The 19,174-nt window shown below is 49.8% G+C and overlaps 1 protein-coding gene across 6 annotated transcripts in view; it reads left to right on the forward strand.

Moving 5' to 3' along the window:
• The first annotated feature begins 1,138 nt into the window (after nucleotides 1-1,138).
• Parp16 (poly(ADP-ribose) polymerase family member 16) overlaps nucleotides 1,139-19,174 on the forward strand; it is a 52,879-nt gene continuing 34,843 nt past the window's right edge. The window contains exons 1-6 of one of the 6 annotated variants that reach the window (XM_063243318.1): nucleotides 1,141-1,535; nucleotides 6,323-6,457; nucleotides 7,130-7,336; nucleotides 10,226-10,397; nucleotides 12,309-12,450; nucleotides 14,470-14,548. In XM_063243318.1, the coding sequence (XP_063099388.1) occupies nucleotides 1,362-1,535; nucleotides 6,323-6,457; nucleotides 7,130-7,336; nucleotides 10,226-10,397; nucleotides 12,309-12,450; nucleotides 14,470-14,548 (909 nt within the window). In that variant the 5' untranslated portion in view covers nucleotides 1,141-1,361. Of the gene's footprint in view, nucleotides 1,536-6,322; nucleotides 6,458-7,129; nucleotides 7,337-10,225; nucleotides 10,398-12,308; nucleotides 12,451-14,469; nucleotides 15,835-19,174 lie in introns of those variants that run through there. The other 5 variants (XM_003463484.5, XM_013145468.3, XM_023562244.2 and 2 more) reach the window with 5 other exon arrangements.

A 19,174-nucleotide genomic window follows, 5' to 3' on the forward strand; every position in this document is an offset into this window, starting at 1 on the left:
ATATACTTGGACATCCCAAAATGTTAGAACTAGTCAGGAGACTGAGATGGAAGGATCATTGCAAATTCGAGAGCAGCCTGGGGTACAAAGTGAAGCCCAAGGCCAGCCTCAACTGCCAGACCCTGTCTGAAAAAAAAAAAAAAAACCAAAAAAACCACTTGGAACTCATGCTTCAATGACACTATCAAAAAACAGGAGGATGTGCACGGTCCTGGGTTTGAGCCCAGCTCCCCAAGAAGAAAAAAGGTGTGGGGTGGGTGGCGGGAGAAACAGAGTGACAGAGACACAGATGCCTGGCTGCTCTCCAGCTCCAGAGCCTCAGCGTGGGTTGCTCGGTAGCCCTGCCCCCCTCCCCCGCCGTGACCTGGGTGTCAGTACTTTGCTCTATCTCCTCACGAGGAGGAGAACGTTATTCTTGCTGAATTGCAGTGGCCCGCACCCTCCAGTGGGATCCCGAGCAGGGAGAAAGGGCCGAGCTCCTCTTCTCCCTGGCTGAGGCACTGCCCTCCTCCACCCTGCAGTTTCTGCTGGTCTCCCCAGGATCCGTGTCAGAAAGCCCTCCTTAAGGAGGACCCTGGGGCACCTGGGGCCAGACACTTAAGCAGTTGAGAGAATTTTAGAGGCTGAATGGCAGAGTTAGAGCCTTTCACCCTCAGCCCTGGTGTTGGGTACGGTAGATGCAAGTGGGTGCCCTATTCATAAGCTGTACTCACAGAGTGGTTTGTTTTGGTTTTAGGTAGTTCTCCCTCTGTATTTGAGACTGGCCTTAGATGTTTTTTGTAGCCCAAGCTGGCCTCCAGCTCTCTGGGATCCTTTTGCTTTAGCTGAGTGCTGGGATTACACGCATGTGCCACCCCGCACGGCCAGAGAAAGATCTTTTGGCCTGGCTCTGACATCTTGAGTAAGCATTGCACCACTCCGAGCCTCAGTTTCCCCAATGTTCAGTGGTTTCTTCCGAGCAGCCAAAGCAGAAGCCCCCAGAGGGAGCCAACACGTGGTACCAACGCCCCAGGGCGAACCCCGCAGGTTTAGGCCGCACCAGCAACAGGGACAAAGGCGAGTCCAGGGCGGTGGAGGGGGCGTGGGGCGGGGCGGCGTGGGCTGGGCGGAGCACAGGCGCCTGCGGGCCGGACGTGGCGGGAGGCGGGGCAGGAAGGCAGCTGTGCGGGCTCCTGCAGTCCGGGTCACCGCGCCACGCAGGAGACACGTGCGTGCGGCAGCGCGCCCCAGCCTTGTTCCTGCAGCGCCCCCCCAGGAACCCCGGCCCGCCCCCGCCCCGCCAGCCCTCACCGCTGCCGTCTCTGTGTCGCCCCCTCCAGGCCTGCTGCTCCCGGGCCTGCGATCCCCGCCGCGCGATCGCGATGCAGCCCCCGGGCCGGGCGGCCGCCGAGGAGGCCGCGGGCCGCGACCTGCTGGCCGCCGACCTGCGCTGCAGCCTCTTCGCCGCCGCGCTGCGCAGCTACAAGCGCGACTCTGCGCTGCGGCCCTTTCCCGCCGCCTACGCCCGCGGCGACTGCAAGGACTTTGAGGCCCTGGTGAGTGTACCCCACCGGACCAAGTGGTCAAGGGAACCATCCGTGTCGGCAGACACATCCAGCCCCTGATCGTGCATCCCCAGCCGGTCCTCAGCCCTCGGGTCTCCACTAGCTAAGAATTTATCTAATATCCTGGGGTTGACACACTTCTGTCACCTGTGGCTGCTTCCTCCTGTCAATGACAGGTGACTTTTAGGAGTGAAATGAGGCGTTTAATAGTTGCATAGTCTTCCACAAAAATCACTACCTGGAAGTGGTGGCGCACACCTGTAATCCCCAGCACACCGGAGGCTGAGGCAGGAGAAGCGCCCTGAGTTCAAGGGCAGCCTGGGCTACATAGTGAGTTCAAGGCCAACCTGAACTGAACAACATAGCAAAACCCTGTCTCAAAACAAAATTTCTAGTGTGACCAGCGATGGGATGTTGATCTGAACCAGCTGTTTAGCCAGGAGGTTGTCCAGGCCTTTACAAATAATGAAATATCAAAAGTCACTAAAGCCATCTAGACTTTGACCTTAAGATGAGGTAACATGTGGTCATTGCTCTTAGAAGCTGTAACACCCAGGATACAGGTGACCTGCTACTTCTCTGATTCACAAGAACTTCAGTGTCTTGCAGAGTTCATGTTAGGGTCAGCATTCCAGGTCTGTTACCTTTGTCATCCAAATCTTTGGGATTACCTAGAAAAATATAATTTACCGTAATTGGTTAAATTAAAAATAGAAAGTCTGCACTCCATCGTGAGATCCTGTCTTAAAAAAAAATTAAAAATAGAACATCAGCCAGGTGTGGTGGTGCACACATATGATCCCTGCATTTGGGAGGCCGAGGCAGGAAGATTGTTGTGAGTAAAGTTCAAGGTTTTTAGTATCGGGAATTGAACTCTTGACCTCGGGCTTGCCAGGCAGGTGTTTCTACCACTGAGCTAAATCCCCGGCCCCAAGCCCTTTTTTTTTTTTTTTTTTAAAAGAACGTCAAAATAGTCTAGATGGTGAAAGACTTTGAATTAGTAGTCAAAAGATTTATTCCCTCACAAAACCCCTCTGAGCTTGTATGCTGAGTTGATCAATCACAGAAGGATTAAGTGATTTAAGATTTGTACACATTCTTCCAAAGTGTTGGGAGAGTCTGGGATGACCTGACCTTGACACTAAATCTGAGGCAGTTGATATTAGAAAAAAAAATTAACCTGGGTGTAGTGGTACACACCTGTAGTCCCAGCAATGGGGAGGCTGAGGCAGGAGAACTGTTGCAAGCTTGAGGCCAGCCTGGGCTACAAAGTGAGCTCAAGGCCAGTTTGAACTGCATAGGGAGACCCTGTCTTAAAAAGACCAAAAAAAAAAAAAAAAAAAAATTAGAGGTTGGTGTCATTCATAGTATAAATGCAAAACCCTTTCTGGAATATTACAGTAGAATCTAAAATCAATGAGTAAAAAAGGTTAATTCCATCGTGAGGTGTGGTGGTACACACCTATAATCCCAGCATTTTGGGAGGCTGAGGCAGGAGGTTTGCAAATTCAAGTCTCACCTGGTGATTGCATAAGATTCTATCTCAGAAAATGGTTGGGTATGTAGCTTAGAGCAAAGGCTCTGGGCTCAGTCCACACGATTGGAAACAAACAGAATGGTAGGGGAACCACTCCTTATGACCAAATTGAATTTATCCCAGGAACGCAAAATTAGTTCAACATTAGGAGGTCTTTAATGTCATCATATGCAGGATCAGCAGATCTTCAGAAGCAGCTCTGATGTCACTTTGCTATCATTCCGAGGGAGCTGAGGGACAAACAAAGGCTGAGCCTCCTGATGCTACCCGGCCCAGCCTCGCCCTGTACTGAGGGTGAGCTCAGGCCCGGAGCCCAGGCCTCACAGAGTCCTGCAAGTGTGACCTCGGGAAGTCAAGCTGACTAGCTTTCTGTCCGGTTTCTGGAAAGCTGATACACAGTATAAGGAGTCAGTGACATCAGATACTGGGGACAAAACTCACTTTAATTTTTACAACAAATTTCTGGAGCCCCTATGACAGCCCAGCTGCTGAGGACAGAGTTAAAGACTGAGGAGAGGCCTAGAGAAAGAGCTGACCTTAGCAGAGTGGCTCTGAGCCACTGCCCTGCCAACCTCTTGCCTTGATCTTTAGATTTTTACCCTGGGGCAGGAGAAAGCATAGGTGACATCTAGGAAGTGCAGGAAGGCATTGGTGACCTCTGGATGGTAGAGTAAGAGGAGGACCTGTTGAGGAGCAGATGGAGGATGAGCGATTGGGATGGGGAGATCAAGCTCACTGGAGATGAGGGCCCAACGCACGTGATTGTTCCAAGTGGACGAGAGTACTCTCAAAGGTACCAGTTGCTGTCAGTTTGGGGCGTGCGCTTATGCTGCTGAGCTAAAAATCCCCAGCCCCCACTTTTCTTTTATACTGGGGATTGAACCCAGAACCACATACCCAGTCTTTTTTTTTCACTTTAGACAGGGTCTCTCTAAATCGCTCAGTTGAACAGGCTGGACTATAATTTGAGCTCCTCCTGCCTCAGCCTCCCAGAGTGCTGAGATTACTGATGTGTACCACCATACCCAGTGCCAGCTTTTAAAGAAAAGAAAGTTTTGTTCCTTCTAGGTAATTTTGTGGTTACCTGAAGAAGACAAATATAAAAATCTTTCATTTGTTTAGACAAAAGCCCTTGGAAGTGCTGTGAGAAGGTTATATTACTTTCAGTAATTTAAATTTCGTTTTTTCCACACTACAGTGTGTTGTCACACACATGTGAGCTGTGGCTCAAATGACTTTATTGATGGTTTTCTGCGCTGAGTCCTCACTTAGATTCCACACTGGGAATTCTTTGCATCCCCAGCCTCTGGCCTGGGATGTTGGAGGATTCGCATGGGGTGGATATTCTGGCCCACGGGTTGGATAAGGTCTGTCCCTGTCCCGAGCTTGTTTCCCTGTAACTCTCACCACTCAGCCGATGCAGTGTATGGTATTACCACCTTACACCAGCCAATCGGTAGATGTGGGCGTGGCACGCCAATCTTTTGTTCATACTCTCAAAAAACTCCTAGGGGGTCCCAGAGTGGAGAATAGTTACCAGTTCTGACTGCAAACTTTTTCTGTCCCCAAATTATGGAACCAATGAGACTGAGCCCCAATAGGGGTGAAGTTGATTCTCAGGACATGTTTGTCCCGACCAGATTTAAGGTGCCTCAGGAATCCAGTACCAGCATTCATTGCTGAGCACGGGTATCATGGTTGGAAGAGTGGAAAGGTATGGGCAAAGAGAGGCTAGGAAGGATAGCATCCAGTTAGGGGCCCCTGGCAGGGGGAGGGCTGGCCCTATAGGGGAGCTCATCTGGGTTCACCCAGCCTTGCAAAGGTGCCTCCCCTTGACCACACTGGGTCCCCAAAGGCCTCGCTGGCTGACTGTCCGTCCACTGCGGGGGTCCCTGTGCCTGGGTCTGGACTGCAGCTGACAGCTGTGGACTGCACTGGGATTGGAGGACAGTAGTAGCAGGCGCAGCCATGGTGGTAGCAAGTGTAGATCCAGAATAGAAGGCCCTGGGCGCACTGGTGCATCCTGTAATTGCAGCACACTGAAAGGCTGAGGCAAGAGGATTGCAGGTTTGAGCCCAACCTGGGACACTTACTTACTTATTCAAACCTTGTTTCAAGGCAAAAAAATTTAAAAAGGGCTGGGAGTGAAGCTCAGTGCAAAGGCTCTGGGTTCAATCCTCAGGATGCAAACAAAAGGAAGGAAGGAAAGAAGAAAAGAGAGGAAAAGGGAGAAAGAAAGAAGGATGGGGAGATTGCTGAGATTGTTGAGCTTGTTACCTTCAGCAGGGTGCTGTGCAGTGGCTGTCTCTACAGGCATGGGGTCTGGCAGCTTCCTTGAGGTGCCCAATCCCATAGGGACATAGGTGCCCCTGCCTGGCAGACCCAGAAGCTGCTCTCCCCCATGCCTGTGCCCCATTTCCTGCGCAACCGAAGTCTCCCCTCGGCCCCCCAGTGATTTGTAGCATCTCAGTTATGGCACTGGATACTTTTTGTTTTGTTTTGGTTTTTTGGTGTCTTTTTCTTTTTTATCCTTACCGGGAATCGAACTCACAACCATACACTTGCAAGGCAGGTGCTTATGCGGCTGAGCTAAATCCCCAGCCCCAGCACTGGATACTTTTAAGTCACGGTTATTTAGCCCACTGGCAGTTGGCTGAGAGAATTTTAAAAGTCTCTCTAATGTCCCTCCTACACCCCCAGCACAGGACCTGGCACAGAGTAGAGGCTCTGTTTGGGTCCCTGGGTAACACAAGGACCAGGGCTGAGTGTGTGGCCTGCCCAGCCTGGGAGTGAGGGAGGCAGGTGGAGAGGTAAACAAGGTGTAGAGAACACCTGCTGATTGTCATGCTGGAGGCAAAGGCTCTGCTAAGCCTTTACCCGCGCTTGCATGTGCGCATACTCAAGGCCACCTTGCCCCCCTCCCTCGCCCTCACCTGCTGCCCTGACTCTGCAGCACAAGCAGGAGCCTAGCAGGGTGAGGACTGAACAAACCTCCTATCAGCTCAGGTCAAGGTTTATACGGAGTAAAGTTGCTTTGCTTTGTTTTGTTTTGAAACAACAAAAGCGTTCAAAGCTTTCAGAGTTTGGTATTATTTGAAAGAGAATCCATGACTCCCGAATTTCCCCCATAGGAAATTCTTTGGAACTGGAGGCGTGAAAGGGGCCTGCCTTGCCACTAGAGGGCGCCTGGCCATCACTTTGTCAGGATCCTTGCTAATGAAGGATTTTTTTTCCTCGCCAGCTTGCAGATGCCAGTAAGTTACCTAGCCTGAAAGAACTTCTATCCTCTGGAGACAAAGACCGGTGGGCCTGGGACCTGCTGAGCTGGATTTTGTCCTCCAAAGTCCTCACAATCCACAGCACAGGGAAGGCAGAGGTGAGATTTTGGCTCACACTAGTGACCCTGAGACCTCACCTTGATGCACTAGAAAGATCTGGGCAGCTGGGTGACACTGAAGATTCCTGGACCTCACCCTAGGAGATCCTCGTTTACCTTTCTGGGCCCGTGGCTGCTGTGGTTGAGGGTCTTCCTTTTTGTGGCTTTTTGCAAATCATCATACCTTTCTTCCTCATGAAATTATTAAAGATGGAATGCAGAAATAGCTGGGAAAGTGTTCGGAGCATTAGAAGCGATCGATATTTGGAAGGTGTGGTTTATGCTTCTCAGTTTGCTGTAGGGAAAAATAGTTCAGCACAAAGCACTCTTGAGCTGTGAGCGCTGTGTACATGAGTGTCGCTGTTTTTGTGAAACCTCTTTCTAGTGAGCTGGGTTGAACCCAAGGCTGTAGGAGGCTGTTTCTGCAGCGCATTTTACCAGCTTCTCAAAATCACAATTCCCTTTTTTTTTTTTTGTCTTTTTCTTTTTTATTGGTACCGGGATCGAACTCACGACCACACGCTTGCAAGGCAGGTGCTTATGCCACTGAGCTAACTCCCCAGCCCCTCCTTTTTGATTAGTATATGTTACATTCCTCTTGGGGAATTGCCCCATCTGCATATTTCATCTTAATCAGTTTTGCTTCCCCTTTGTCTCCTTTATATTTTCAAGTTTGAAAAGATCCAGCAGCTGACTGGTAGCCCTCACACGCCTGTGCCAGTCCCGGACTTCCTGTTCGAAATTGAGTATTTCAACCCAGCCAACGCCAAATTTTATGAGACCAAAGGAGAACGAGACCTCATCTATGCCTTCCATGGTAGCCGCCTGGAAAACTTCCATTCCATCATCCACAATGGCCTGCACTGCCATCTCAACAAGGTGGGGCTCTTGCTGAAGTAGGGGTGCATGGAGTAGGGGTGAGCATACCCTGGGGGTTAATGGGGACATGGGTAGGTTTGCTGAGGCCTGGCCACTCAGCGTCACATGCAGACTAGCAGTGGTACCCTTACCGGGAAACGTGTGAAGATGCAGAATCTTGGGCCCAACCTTGACCTTCTGACTCCTTGATTCACTTGAATTTTTTTCCTGTTACTGGGAAATTGAGCCCAGGGCCTTCACTACCTCCCCAAGTCTTTTTATATTTTATTTGCAGCATTGGAGACTGGACGCAGGGCCTTTGCACTGAGCTACATCCACAGCCCCTTTTTGTTTTTTTATGTTGAGAGAGGGTCTTGCTAAGTCTCTAAGATGTCCAGGCTGGGCTCAACTTGGACTCCTCCTACCTCAGCTTCCCAGAGTGCTGGGATTACAGGCACGTGTCACCATACCCAGCTCCTGCCTGCAGTGGGGCAAGACCTCGAGGTAATTCCTGTGTCCCTTACAGCTGGAGAAGCACAGGTGGTTCGCAGCCTTGCCTGTACATCTAGATTACTTGGGGAGCTTTAAAAAAACAAACCAACAGGCTGGGGATTTAGCTCAGTAGCATAAGCGCCTGCCTTGCAAGCAGGAAGTCATGAGTTCGATCCCCGGTATCGATAAAAACAAAACAAAACAAAACAATGCAGTATTCATCCCAGACAATTAAATCAGACTCTCTGGGAGTGAGGCCCAGACATCATTCCTTTCATGATCCTTGTGTGTGACCAACCCTAGCTGCTCAGTGTGGCCTATGGCCCCGCAGCATCTGTGTCACCTGCAGTCTCGGGCCTACCGAGATCCCAGACAGGCTGACTTCTGTCCCTAAGGGAAACTCCAGAATGTCAACTTGGGAGAAATGGATACACACTCGTAGAGACACAGAGGAGCCTGGGCTTTTCCCATCCTCCCTGAGCTGCTTCCCTCTCATGTTTTAGGGGCCCCCCCTCTGCTGGCACTCATGTCACCCCTCAGTGAGGTGTCAGAGGAAGACTGGTCATCTCTGTGGCTGTAGGCAAAATGATTTGAGCTTTCCAAGCCTCAGTTTCCCATATGTAGTAGACAAGGAGTCCGTTACCTCCACCAGGAGAGGATTGGGATGGTTCATGGGTACCAAGACTAAGCCCCAACCAGGGCCACTGGAGCAGGGGCTGGTTTTATGGTGAGTGCAGAGGGGATCTGGGTAGTACCTGGTCCAGCAGTGTCTGTCTTGTCCAGAGGGGCTGGCGCACTCCTACAGGTTCAGTGGCGCCAGACAGCCCTGAGGCTAGAGAGCCTGTTTCCAGCCCTGCTGCATCTGATTAGTCCTGGTGGGTCCAACTAAGAATGCCAGGCTTAGAATTAGGGTTAGGCTGCTGGAGTCCTCGGGCCTCCCCTTCACCCTGAGGCCAGCTTGGAAAAGCTGCTACAGGTCGTAGTTTTGCACACAACCTTCATTTCAGACCCCCTGAGGGAACTTGCTGCTTAAAGGTATCTTCTGAGAGTCCTTTAGTAAGCGAATCAACCCCTGACACTGTCTGCCTGGGTTTTGGTGCAGGGCTTGCTTGGGCGCTGTGGGATTCTTCTCATGGCAGAGAGACCCTGAGCTCCTCACTCTTACACCGTTCTGCTCACCGCAGCCTTGCAACAGCTGTTCACGTCTCGGGCAGGTATAGATGGAACACTGCTGAGTCTGATGAGAGGGTGCCTGGTAGCCTGGGAGAAAATCTGTGTCAACTTGTGAGGGTTGGAGAACTTGGCCAGGAGCTCCCCAAAGACTGAGCAAAGGTCTGTTTCATTTCTCCTAAGCTAAGGGACACAGAAATGTGGCAGCCTGGTGCCACCAAATAAGACATTTCTCAATTCTAGAGCCCAGGATGTGCTTGAGTGAGCCCTTCAGGGCCTCCCATCATCTGGAGCTACTGATACTGTGGCTCCTGGATGGCCGTTGAGCCTCAACTTGAATATCAAAGTCCACCCACTGGTCACAGCTACCGGATATGTTAGGAGGTAGATTCTGAGCCAGTATATGTAGGAGCCAGGATCGATTTATTGTGTTGGCCATCGCAGTTGCCTATGGATGTGTTTGCCACACCTGCTGTGGCCTCCACTTGCAGGTACTTTGCCTGCTGTGGTTCTCAGAGGATGTCATTGGCACCCACCAGGAGGGAGCTGCCACCTCGAATGTGGGGCCTTTTTCTTAACCAACACCTATATCAGTTTGGAGTACAACTTACCCTGGCTCTCCATCTGCTTTCTGAATTTGGTTACAGAGTCTGAGGGACTCATTTCTTTTCCAAGGGATGACTCAGAATGCCCTCTTCCGCAGGTGTCGACTCCTCCCTGTACACAAGGGTGTGACTTTACTTTCCTAAGTCTCTCAGTGTGACTGAGTTAATGCATTCATGTAACAGGAGGAATGATCTGGGCTATAATGTAGGAGCCTGGGGTGTGGTATCCACCCTTGTCTTCATGATGCAGGTGCCCCACGTGATGTTTTCTGTACATTATTTAGACCTCACCTACAACCCGATAAAGGACATGCTTTTCACGGCATTTTGTAGATGGAGTAGCTGAGATACGGTTTATATGACCTTCCAGGTGGTTAGTGGACTGCTTGGATTCTGATGTCCATGTTTTTCCGACTCAAACCTTGACCACAAGGCTAGGTGGCCAAATCCACAATCAGTTAAACAGTTGTCCTCTGGAACGTGTTCAGTCACAAACACTGTGATGATGTCATAGGTTATGTGATCTTGTGTCCCAGCGTCAAGGAAAGGAAGTTTTTGTGTTTCTAGCTCCGTTAAAGAAAGACCCATGCCCACTCTCCATTCACACATAGTGTTTCTCTTCTGTCGGCCTCTGCCACTGCAGACGTCCTTGTTTGGAGAGGGGACCTACCTCACAAGTGACCTGAGCTTGGCCCTCATTTACAGTCCCCACGGCCACGGGTGGCAGCACAGCCTTCTCGGGCCCATCCTTAGCTGTGTGGCTGTGTGTGAGGTCATCGACCATCCGGACGTCAAGTGCCAGACCAAGAAGAAGGGTGAGTGAGGCCCTGCTGGCGCCGTGCTGCGGCGTCCATCAGGGCGCAGCCAGCTGGTATGGAGCAGCGTGGTGTGGCAGAGGTGGGCTGGGTCTGGGCAAGCTGAGGCAGGAAGATCATAAGTTTGGGGCCAGCCTGGGCTACGTGGAAAGACCCTGGTGAGAGAGAAAGAAAAGAAAGGGAGGGAGGTGGGAGAGAGAGAAAAGAGGAATATAAACTTTGGGAAGAATTTTTAAAAATTCTGATTTAAAAACAATAACAAATTGTTGTTATTATTATTATTGTTATTTTAGTATTGGGATTGTGCCCAAGGTCTTTGTTTTTATTGTTTTTTTTTTTTTTTTTTGTCTTTTTGACAAAATAAAAGGGTCTCACTAAGTTGCCTAGGCTGGGCTCAAACTCACACCCTCCTGCTTAGCCTCCCAGCATGCTGGGGTGAGAGGTATGTACCCTAGTGTCCAGCAGAATTTGACAAATGGAAGTGTGTGTGTGAGGCAAGGGCAGGGGCTCCTCAGGGCTGGAACGAGCTCTGATTTATTCCCGGGCACCTGGTGTCTGCAGAGTCTGGTTTGTACTTGACATTCAGCAAGCATTTGGTAAACGAAAGGGAAGGACGCTGGGTCCTAGCCCTCCGAGCTACTCTGGTGTGTGTGGGACACTCTGGGGACACGAGGGGCAGCTGAGGCCATGGATGCTCTAGGGAACAGATGATGGGCGGCCACCTCTCTGCACTGCCCTGATGTGTCCTGTGGGGAGGAAGCGTCCAGGACTGCCATTCAGCCTCCAGAACCGCCTCTCCCTCTTTGCTAAGAAGAGGTGAATTCAGAGCATGGGCTGTGGTGGCCTCTAATATGAAACAGCTGGAATCCTGAGCAATGGGACCTGGTCTGACATCAGCCTCCTGAACCAGACGCCATGGGTATTTATTTGCAGTTGTAATTCTTAGGAAGTTTGCAGAGTGTGACATTAAACATCAAAAAACCAGGCTTCGCGGCCTTGCTTGGCACGTAGCTCCGGCCTGGCTCCCCGTCCTTGAGAAAGCTTTTTCTCATTATTTAAAAAAAAAAAAAAAAAGTTTTTCTGGTTTTGAGAGAGATCTTGGTAGGAAAAGTGGAAGAGAAGTGGATGAAGAAGCTCAGATCTAGCATGGTGTATTCACAATGCCTCCTATGGGCCTTGTTTCAGATGAAGTCTTCTTCCCAGCCGCAGAGATTTTTGCTGTGGTTGTTTTTGTTGGGCTGTGGTGTTGTGGTCACCAGTATGCCTCTTTTATCTGCCTTCTCCGTTTGGTTGTTTTGTTATTTTCTTCGGATCTTTTTTTTTTTTTTCCCCCGGCCCCCTTAAAACAATTTTTTTTTTTTTTTTTGTCTTTTTCATTTGTATGGGTACCGGGGATCGAACTCACGACCGCCTGCTTGCAAGGCAGGTGCTTATGCCACTGAGCTAAATTCCCATTTTCTTCGGATCTTTTATACTTTCATAGTTTTCTGTGCCTTTTTCCCTCCTCTCAACCATCTCTCTGCCTACCAGAATCTCCTGCTCATTTGTTTGTTTTCCACACCAGAGATTGAACCCGGGGCCTTAGCACTGAGCGATATCTTCCTGTTGTTTTCATTTTTGTCTTTTGAGATAGACTTGCTAAGTTGCTAAGTTGTCCAGGCTGGACTCAAACTTGCGATCCTCCTGCCTCAGCCTCCCAGCACGTGAGTAGTACAGGTGTCATGCCACCGTACCAAGCTGGAGTCTCCTGTTTTTAGTGCTATTTCACCAACCCACCCAGACCCATCCCTCAGCCTGCCGGAGCTTCTGTATCTTTAGGACCAGGAGACCTAACTCCTTTCTATTCCTGATGTGCTTCTTTAGTTCTTTGGTTTCCTCCCAGTAAGTGTGTGCCTTACTCTCTTGATTCAGATTCCAAGGAGCTAGACCGCAGCAGAGTGAGAATCAAACACAGCGAGGGAGGAGACATCCCGCCTAAGTACTTCGTGGTCACCAACAACCAGCTCCTGCGAGTGAAGTACCTGCTGGTGTATTCGCAGAAGCAGCCCAAGAGGTGAGACAGTAGATCTGGGCCTGGGGGGCGGTTCAGGGTACAGTGCATGCTAGCAAGTGTGAGGCCCTGGGTTGGGCTCCCAGCCCCCAGAAAAGTACAAATAAAAAGATGGTCCTTGCCCAAAGACTAGGAGACCAACTAGAGCCTGTGTTCAGGGAAGTAGTTCCTTTTTTTCAGTCTTGCTCTAAAAGATAGAGCTATATGTATATTTTTTTCCCGTACTGGGAATTAAACTCAGGACCTCATCTTGCCAGGCAGGCACTGTGCCACTGAGCTAAATCCCTAAATCCCTGGCCCTGGGACAGATATTTTAATGAAGAGTGTAGAGAGATTTTAAATATATCTTTTCTTTTGATTGAAGAAAGCCAAATTGGCACCCTCCTTTGAGAGAGAGAATGTGTGTGTGTGTGTGTGTGTGTGTGTGTGTGTGTATGTGTTTGAGCCAGATCCTCATTATGTAGTTTAGGCTGGCCTTGAGCTCACTTTGTAGCGCAAGTTGGTCTTGAGCTTGCAGTGATTCTCCTGCCTCAGCCTCCCGAGTGCTGGGATTGCAGTGTGCACCACCACTCCCAGCTAGTCCCTGGGCCTTTGATTGGAGTCAGAAATACACTGCTGAGGTTGTGCTGAGAGGCAGGATGGACCCTGGTGAGACTGCGTGTGCCCGCTTAGTCCTTCCCTACAGTGGCTGCTGAGCCACTTCCTGTCTCTCTGAGGACCTGAGGTGCTTCAACTTTACCTCTAAGATAGGGCGCTGAGCCGGGGTGTGGTATACTGCTTACACTGAATCAGCTGGGCTTGGTTGTGCATGCTTGTAATCCCAGTATTTAGGAGACTGAGGCAGAGGGTTGTGAGTTCAGGGTCAGCCTGGGATGTATAGCAAGTTCAAGCTGGGGGTTGAACTCCTGTCTTTATGACCCTGTCTATGGAAAACCCTGTCTCAATAAATAAAAGGAGACCTCCCAATCAGGGCCTTTAGCTCCACACAGCCGCGGTGGGATGCCCAGGGCTATTGCAGCGATGAGATACTGGGAAAAAATGCCAGGTTCTCAGGGCTGGACATCACTCAGGGATCTTGGTGCATGTTTGATCCATGATAGAGCTTCCTGTACATGAGGGAAGCAGGTGAACAGCCATGAGAGGAAAAGGGGCCACTTTTGGTATTGTCGCCCCTGCTTATACACAGCAGTGGTTTCCATGGTTCTGGATTGCATAAGCCAGTAAAATCCCTGAACTCAGAAATCCACATAGGTTCTTTGAGTCTGGGCTGTGTAGCAATTATCCTTCGGTTTAAATATCATCTGACTTTTTCCACCTGAAAGTTCCATTCCTTTTCCTCTTTCTCTTGAAGTGTATCTTTTGTGGATGGTTTAGAACATCTTTTAGTAGGCCAAAGAGGATTTTTCCAGCCCAGGTCTCTAGATGTTGGTAGGTTTCTTATCAAAGACATCTGTGTATGTCTGAAAGTGAAAAGGTTTTTGCTAAATAATCCACCAACATCTAGAGACCCTGAGCTAGGTCATTCTTCTAGATTCCAAAGTCTCGCTTAAGAAAAGATGGGTTATGAAAGATAAAAGAGAAGCTGGGTACGATGATGTACCCTGTAACTCCAGCTACTTGGAAGGCTGAGGCAGGATTCCAAGTCGCGGGCCAGCCTGGGTGACTTAGTGAGAGAGATCCTGTTTCAAAATGAAAAATAAAGGGGCTGGGGATGTAGCTCTGTTGGGAGAGCACCCCTGGGTTCCATCCCTAGTACCGGTGGGGGAGAAAAAAAAAGAGACTGAGTGAGCTCACTGCATAGCTGTCTCTGTGAATTTAGAAAATGTTCCATTAAAAGGCACACTGGTGCCAGGGCAGAGAGCCCCACGGTTTTCAAGCAAGAAGCACAAAGCTTCACTGCACGGCTCCCGCAGAGAATGGAAGTCATCATTTCATCCCCTCTGAGCCAGGGCCTGCTGCACACACTTACCAAAAAACCGTTTTGCTCTTGTTGCCAACATGGCTCATTTTTCCCTCATGCAGGGCTTCCAGCCAACTGTCCTGGTTTTCCAGCCATTGGTTTATGGTCATGATGTCCCTGTACCTGCTGCTGCTGCTTATAGTGAGTGTCATCAACTCCTCTGCTTTCCAACACTTTTGGAATCGTGCGGAGAGATAATCTTTCAGGGCCCATAATGGGGGCCACCTTAGCCATGTGCCTTGTACTATAGCTTGTTCTCTACCTCCTGTGCCTCATGTCCAGCCAGGCTGAGCCTAGGGGACAGTTCGGGAACCACAGGACGGTCTCCTGTGTGCCATGAGTGTACTGATTGCCTTGGGTCGTGCTCCCCGCCGCACTCCGGGCAGTGAGGATCCCAGTTCCCCCTTCCATCCACTCTCTCCTCAAGGATCCTACAGGGTTGACTCTTCAGCCAGGGCCAAAGGAAAAGTCCTGCCACGTTTAAAAACAAAGTGTCTGAGCCGTCAGCATCAGCGCGTGTTTACTGTGGCTCCTGGCAGAGGCTGGCTTTTCTTGAAGCCTTCTGGAAAGCGGGATGCCTGTCATGGGGACTGTAAATCACTAGGCAGTTGCCTTGTTTTGACTTGAGACATTCAACAGGGACGGCCGTGTTTCTCCTAAAAAAAATCAGCGGGCTTGTTTTTGGATTCCATCAGCTTTTGTGTGTGAGCACAAAGCATTTTCCAGTTTTCTCGAATCAACAAACAGCCTCCTGCTACAGCTGAATCTCCCTCTCCCAGACCATGGATGAGGATGGAAGGAACCAGAGGCCTGATTTAAAAATAAAAAATAAAAAACAAAACAACACAGACTTACCACTGAGCAACTCGAGTCATCTTTTTCTACAAATTACCAACTACCGATGATGGCTGAAATGGGACCAAATGTTTGTTTTCTGATTTTTTTTTTAATAGCTGTTTGACAACTAAGTCTTTGTGAGCAGAGGGAGAGGGGGAAATTTCCCCTTCTAGATCACCACCTGGCCAGGATCCGCAGCCTCTTTGCCGGCTATGATTTAGAGAGAAGTGGTCGCTGAGCCTCGGGCTTGCTCCTGCTCACCTCCTCATGAAGCTGTCTTGATCCTTGATCGCGCCTCCCAGCCACAAGTGCCACACAGCTGGCTTTCAGGCCACAGAGTCATGGGCAGAGCTACCTGCAGGGGGCGCCGGGTCTTGAGGAGGCAGCCCTGCTTGGTGACCTCCGGCCTCTTCCACCTGCTAGGTTTCAGCTCTAACAAATCCCTGTCTGTTCTGGGTACTGGATTTTTAGTAGAAGAGGGAAGATCATTTTTCTATAATTTGTAAAGTTGTGAAAAAGCCATTGTCACAGTTTTTACACTGACTGTTGGGACATTTCAGAAATAATAAAGATATTTTCCTAATTACCAAGCTGTCTTTGTGACCACTGTTGACCACTTTGCTGCACATGCGCTGTGGTTAGAAATCTTAGTGGAGCTTTCCTTGGTCTCGGTGGCCATGTGGTGGGCATCAGATAGGTGGGACTTCTGGTCATAGAGCACCAGGCACTAGGGACACAGCAAGCACAAATGCCCTTCAAGGTGGTACGTGCACAAGCATCTCAGGAGTGAGGTTGGCACGGTAACGGCATCCTGGAGACCACTTGGCACAGGGTCCTGATGTGGTCTGGGATCGGAAATTGGAGCTGACACATGGAACGCATGTGGTTGTACTGATTTCTTTTCCGTAATCCTTCCCGGCTGAAAGAGATAGGAGCTGAGACTGCAAGAGCTCACCTGAGGGTTTACAGCTAGGAAGTAGCAGAGCCCAGAACGGTAGCTGAACCCAGAACGGATGGGTCCATCTCTTTTTTTTCTTACTGGGGATCAAACTCATGACCTCGCACTTGCCAGGCAAGTGCTTGTGCTGCTGAACTAAATCCCCAGGTCTTAGCATCCATCTCTTAATCAAGGCTCCCTGCCTCCAAAAAGGGTGACATTTACCTGCAGCCTAGAAGAGGAAGCCTGCCAGCCATGGTGATGCACATCTACAATTTCACCACCTGGAAGGCAGAGGTAGGAGAATCATCATGAGATCAGGGCCAGCCTGGGGTACATAGTGGATTAAAGGCCAGTCTGAATTACATAGTGAGACACTCTCAAAAAAGATGTATTTTAGGCTAAGAGAGAGGAAAAGTATTTCAGGCAGTGGAAACAGCACATTTGAAACCCTGGAGTTGTGGAAGTAAAGGAGCTGTAAAGAAAGAAGCAGGGGAGGAAACTGGCCTGCAGAAGTTGGCAGGGCACGCGTCCTGAGGGCCTTAAAAACCACGGTCCAGGGACAACATGAAGGGGATTTACGCAAGAAAGATGAAATTTCACTTTCTGAAAAATCACTCAGGCTGGTAGTTGGGGAATGGATTCAGGATTCTCTTGATTAAAAGAGCTGGGAGGATGGAGACTGACCCCAAATAAATACCTGAGATGCGCTGTGTCCTATTGTTGCTGTTGCTTGTTTGTGATGGTCCAATAGAGCAGGAATCCTGCAAAGGCCAGAGCAGACGTGTCCAGAGGAATAGGAGGAAACCAAAAATGTGACTGAGGCTGGAGAGGGGAGGTGGATGAGCAGTGTCCACGCTACAGGAAATCAGGATTATGCCTTCGGAACATCGGTTGGGTTTGCCACTGGCGTTGATAGGAAGTTTGGCGGGAGGGTTTCCGCATGGCTGTGTTGTCTTGGGCACAGTGTCCAGGAGGTCTCAGTTCTTCAAGACCTGGCTGTACACCTCAGATTATGAAGCCCTGCTTTGGCTTGAGTCTGGTCTTGTTCAGGCAGTGTTTGCCTCTTTTTCCTGTTTTCCCTGCCCTGCCCCAATAAAACAGGAATGGTAATGGGTAAATGAAGAACAATCCTACCCCGTGGAGGATCCTCAGACCATAGTGTGTGGCCAGAGGAAAGCAAATGGCCAAGTTGGTGCAGATGGAGTAGGCAGGAAGGGAGACAAGCACAGAGCTCATTCTGACACCAAGGGATCTAGGGCACTTTTGTCTTGGTAATCCTCCTTTCTCTGTAAGAAAATACTTCAAATTATATTTTACAACTGCATTGGTAAATGCTGAAAAACTGAAAACATTCTTTTTCTTCTGATTTCAAAAGAAATGAAAAAATTTTTGTGATGGGGGCCTTAGCCACTGTGCCTGCTTTACCTAATGGATGAGTTGGCCCTGGGTACCTATGAATACAGCAGCGAGGAAGGGGAAAAGCTTCAAGGAGATTCAAGGCTGTGTGTTGCCCCAGCTCCAAAGCTAAGACACATGCCATAGGCCCATCAGCCCAGGGAAGGGCAGGTTTGGGGGTGCTGGAGTTTGGGAGCTCAAGAGACTGGCAGCACCCTCCATAAGTGGGGAGGAAGTGCTCTCCTCAGTGACAGAGGGGTCCCCAGACCAGGAGCTGCACAGGCAGCTGGCAGCGGAGAAGACCACATGGGGGTTCAGTTGCAGCTACCTTATCTTGGGGTCTGTGTCTTGTGAAAAGTAACTCCTCTACCTCTGCCACTAATGTCCCACTCACGTAGGTGGGGAGGGCATAGCTTTGGGCGAGGTGGCAGGTGGTACTGTCACAGGCAGGGCAGGGACCCTTAAGAGATGGGGTTTTACTGTGGGGCTTTGGGCTAAGTGTGTGCGTTCTGAAGACAGAGATGAAGCAGGTGACATAAGTCAGTGTCATTTCTGATGAATTCCTTTCATTAAATGCTGCCTGCATCCAGGAGGTGGGGAGCTGGTGATTTAAAGAGCCCAATTCAGGTATTTGTTTGTAGACCACGTGTGCAGCACCATCACATCTGAGCCATCCACTGCTGAGCCCGGAGGTTGTAGCTGTTACCATGGTGATTCTCAGGCCCTGGACTGGATTCAGCCTCCTCACACGAAACAAGAGCCCCGCCCCTCCTCCATGCCCCACCCCCATCTCGTCTTTATTTTGCCTTTGTTGTCTCCCCCACTGGAGTTTCTGTTTGTTTCCAAACTGTCTAGGGTTGAGCACCATGGAGAGGTCTGGGCCTGGGCTGCCTCTAGTCCTGATCTGGTTCGAATAAGCCCCTGTCCTCCGCAGGCCCCTCCAACTGACCTGACATTTTAGAATGTCCAGAACAAACCACGACATTCGCAGCAGGACAGACCCCTCCATCTCCTTCCACTCCGCTGGTGCCCTTGTCCACATGGAAGGGTTTTTTTTTTCCCCGAAAATTTCCAGCTTCTGCTGCAGCGTGGTTGGGAGACCAAAGCTTAAGCAGCACTCATGGAAGCCTGGGTTCCAACCCCCGGGCTGCATCTTGCTTGCTTTGCTTATGTTGAGAATGGAGTGGTGAATTTGATGCTTCCTGCATTAAAATTCAACTGCAGGTTTCCTGAGGGCAGGGCCTCAGCTGGATTCTTTGGATCTGCAGTACATGAACATATTTCCTGCACTCTTTTGCATTTAACCTTTGGGTAAATACTATAAAATAACCTTATGGTCTTGTAAACTGTCTACAACTATCCCACCGAGTCCTGGGATGCTGTTTGAGTATTAAAGCCAGTGGTGCCTAATGCCAAGCGTTGCCCTTGGGTGATTGATAAATTCCTTCCTAACAGCTGAAACTGGGACTTGTGGAGAGGGATAGGGAGAGACCTTAACTGATATTTTTTGCCATCCTGCATTAGCGTGGTATCCACTGAAATGTATTAACCATAGAAAGGCATGACATTCCAGCTCCAAGTGGGGATTGATGAAC

This window comes from Cavia porcellus, unplaced genomic scaffold, assembly GCF_034190915.1.
Source record: "Cavia porcellus strain 051 isolate PalLab524CR breed Dunkin Hartley unplaced genomic scaffold, mCavPor4.1 scaffold_37, whole genome shotgun sequence".
In the NCBI taxonomy this organism is placed as follows: Eukaryota; Metazoa; Chordata; class Mammalia; order Rodentia; family Caviidae; genus Cavia; species Cavia porcellus.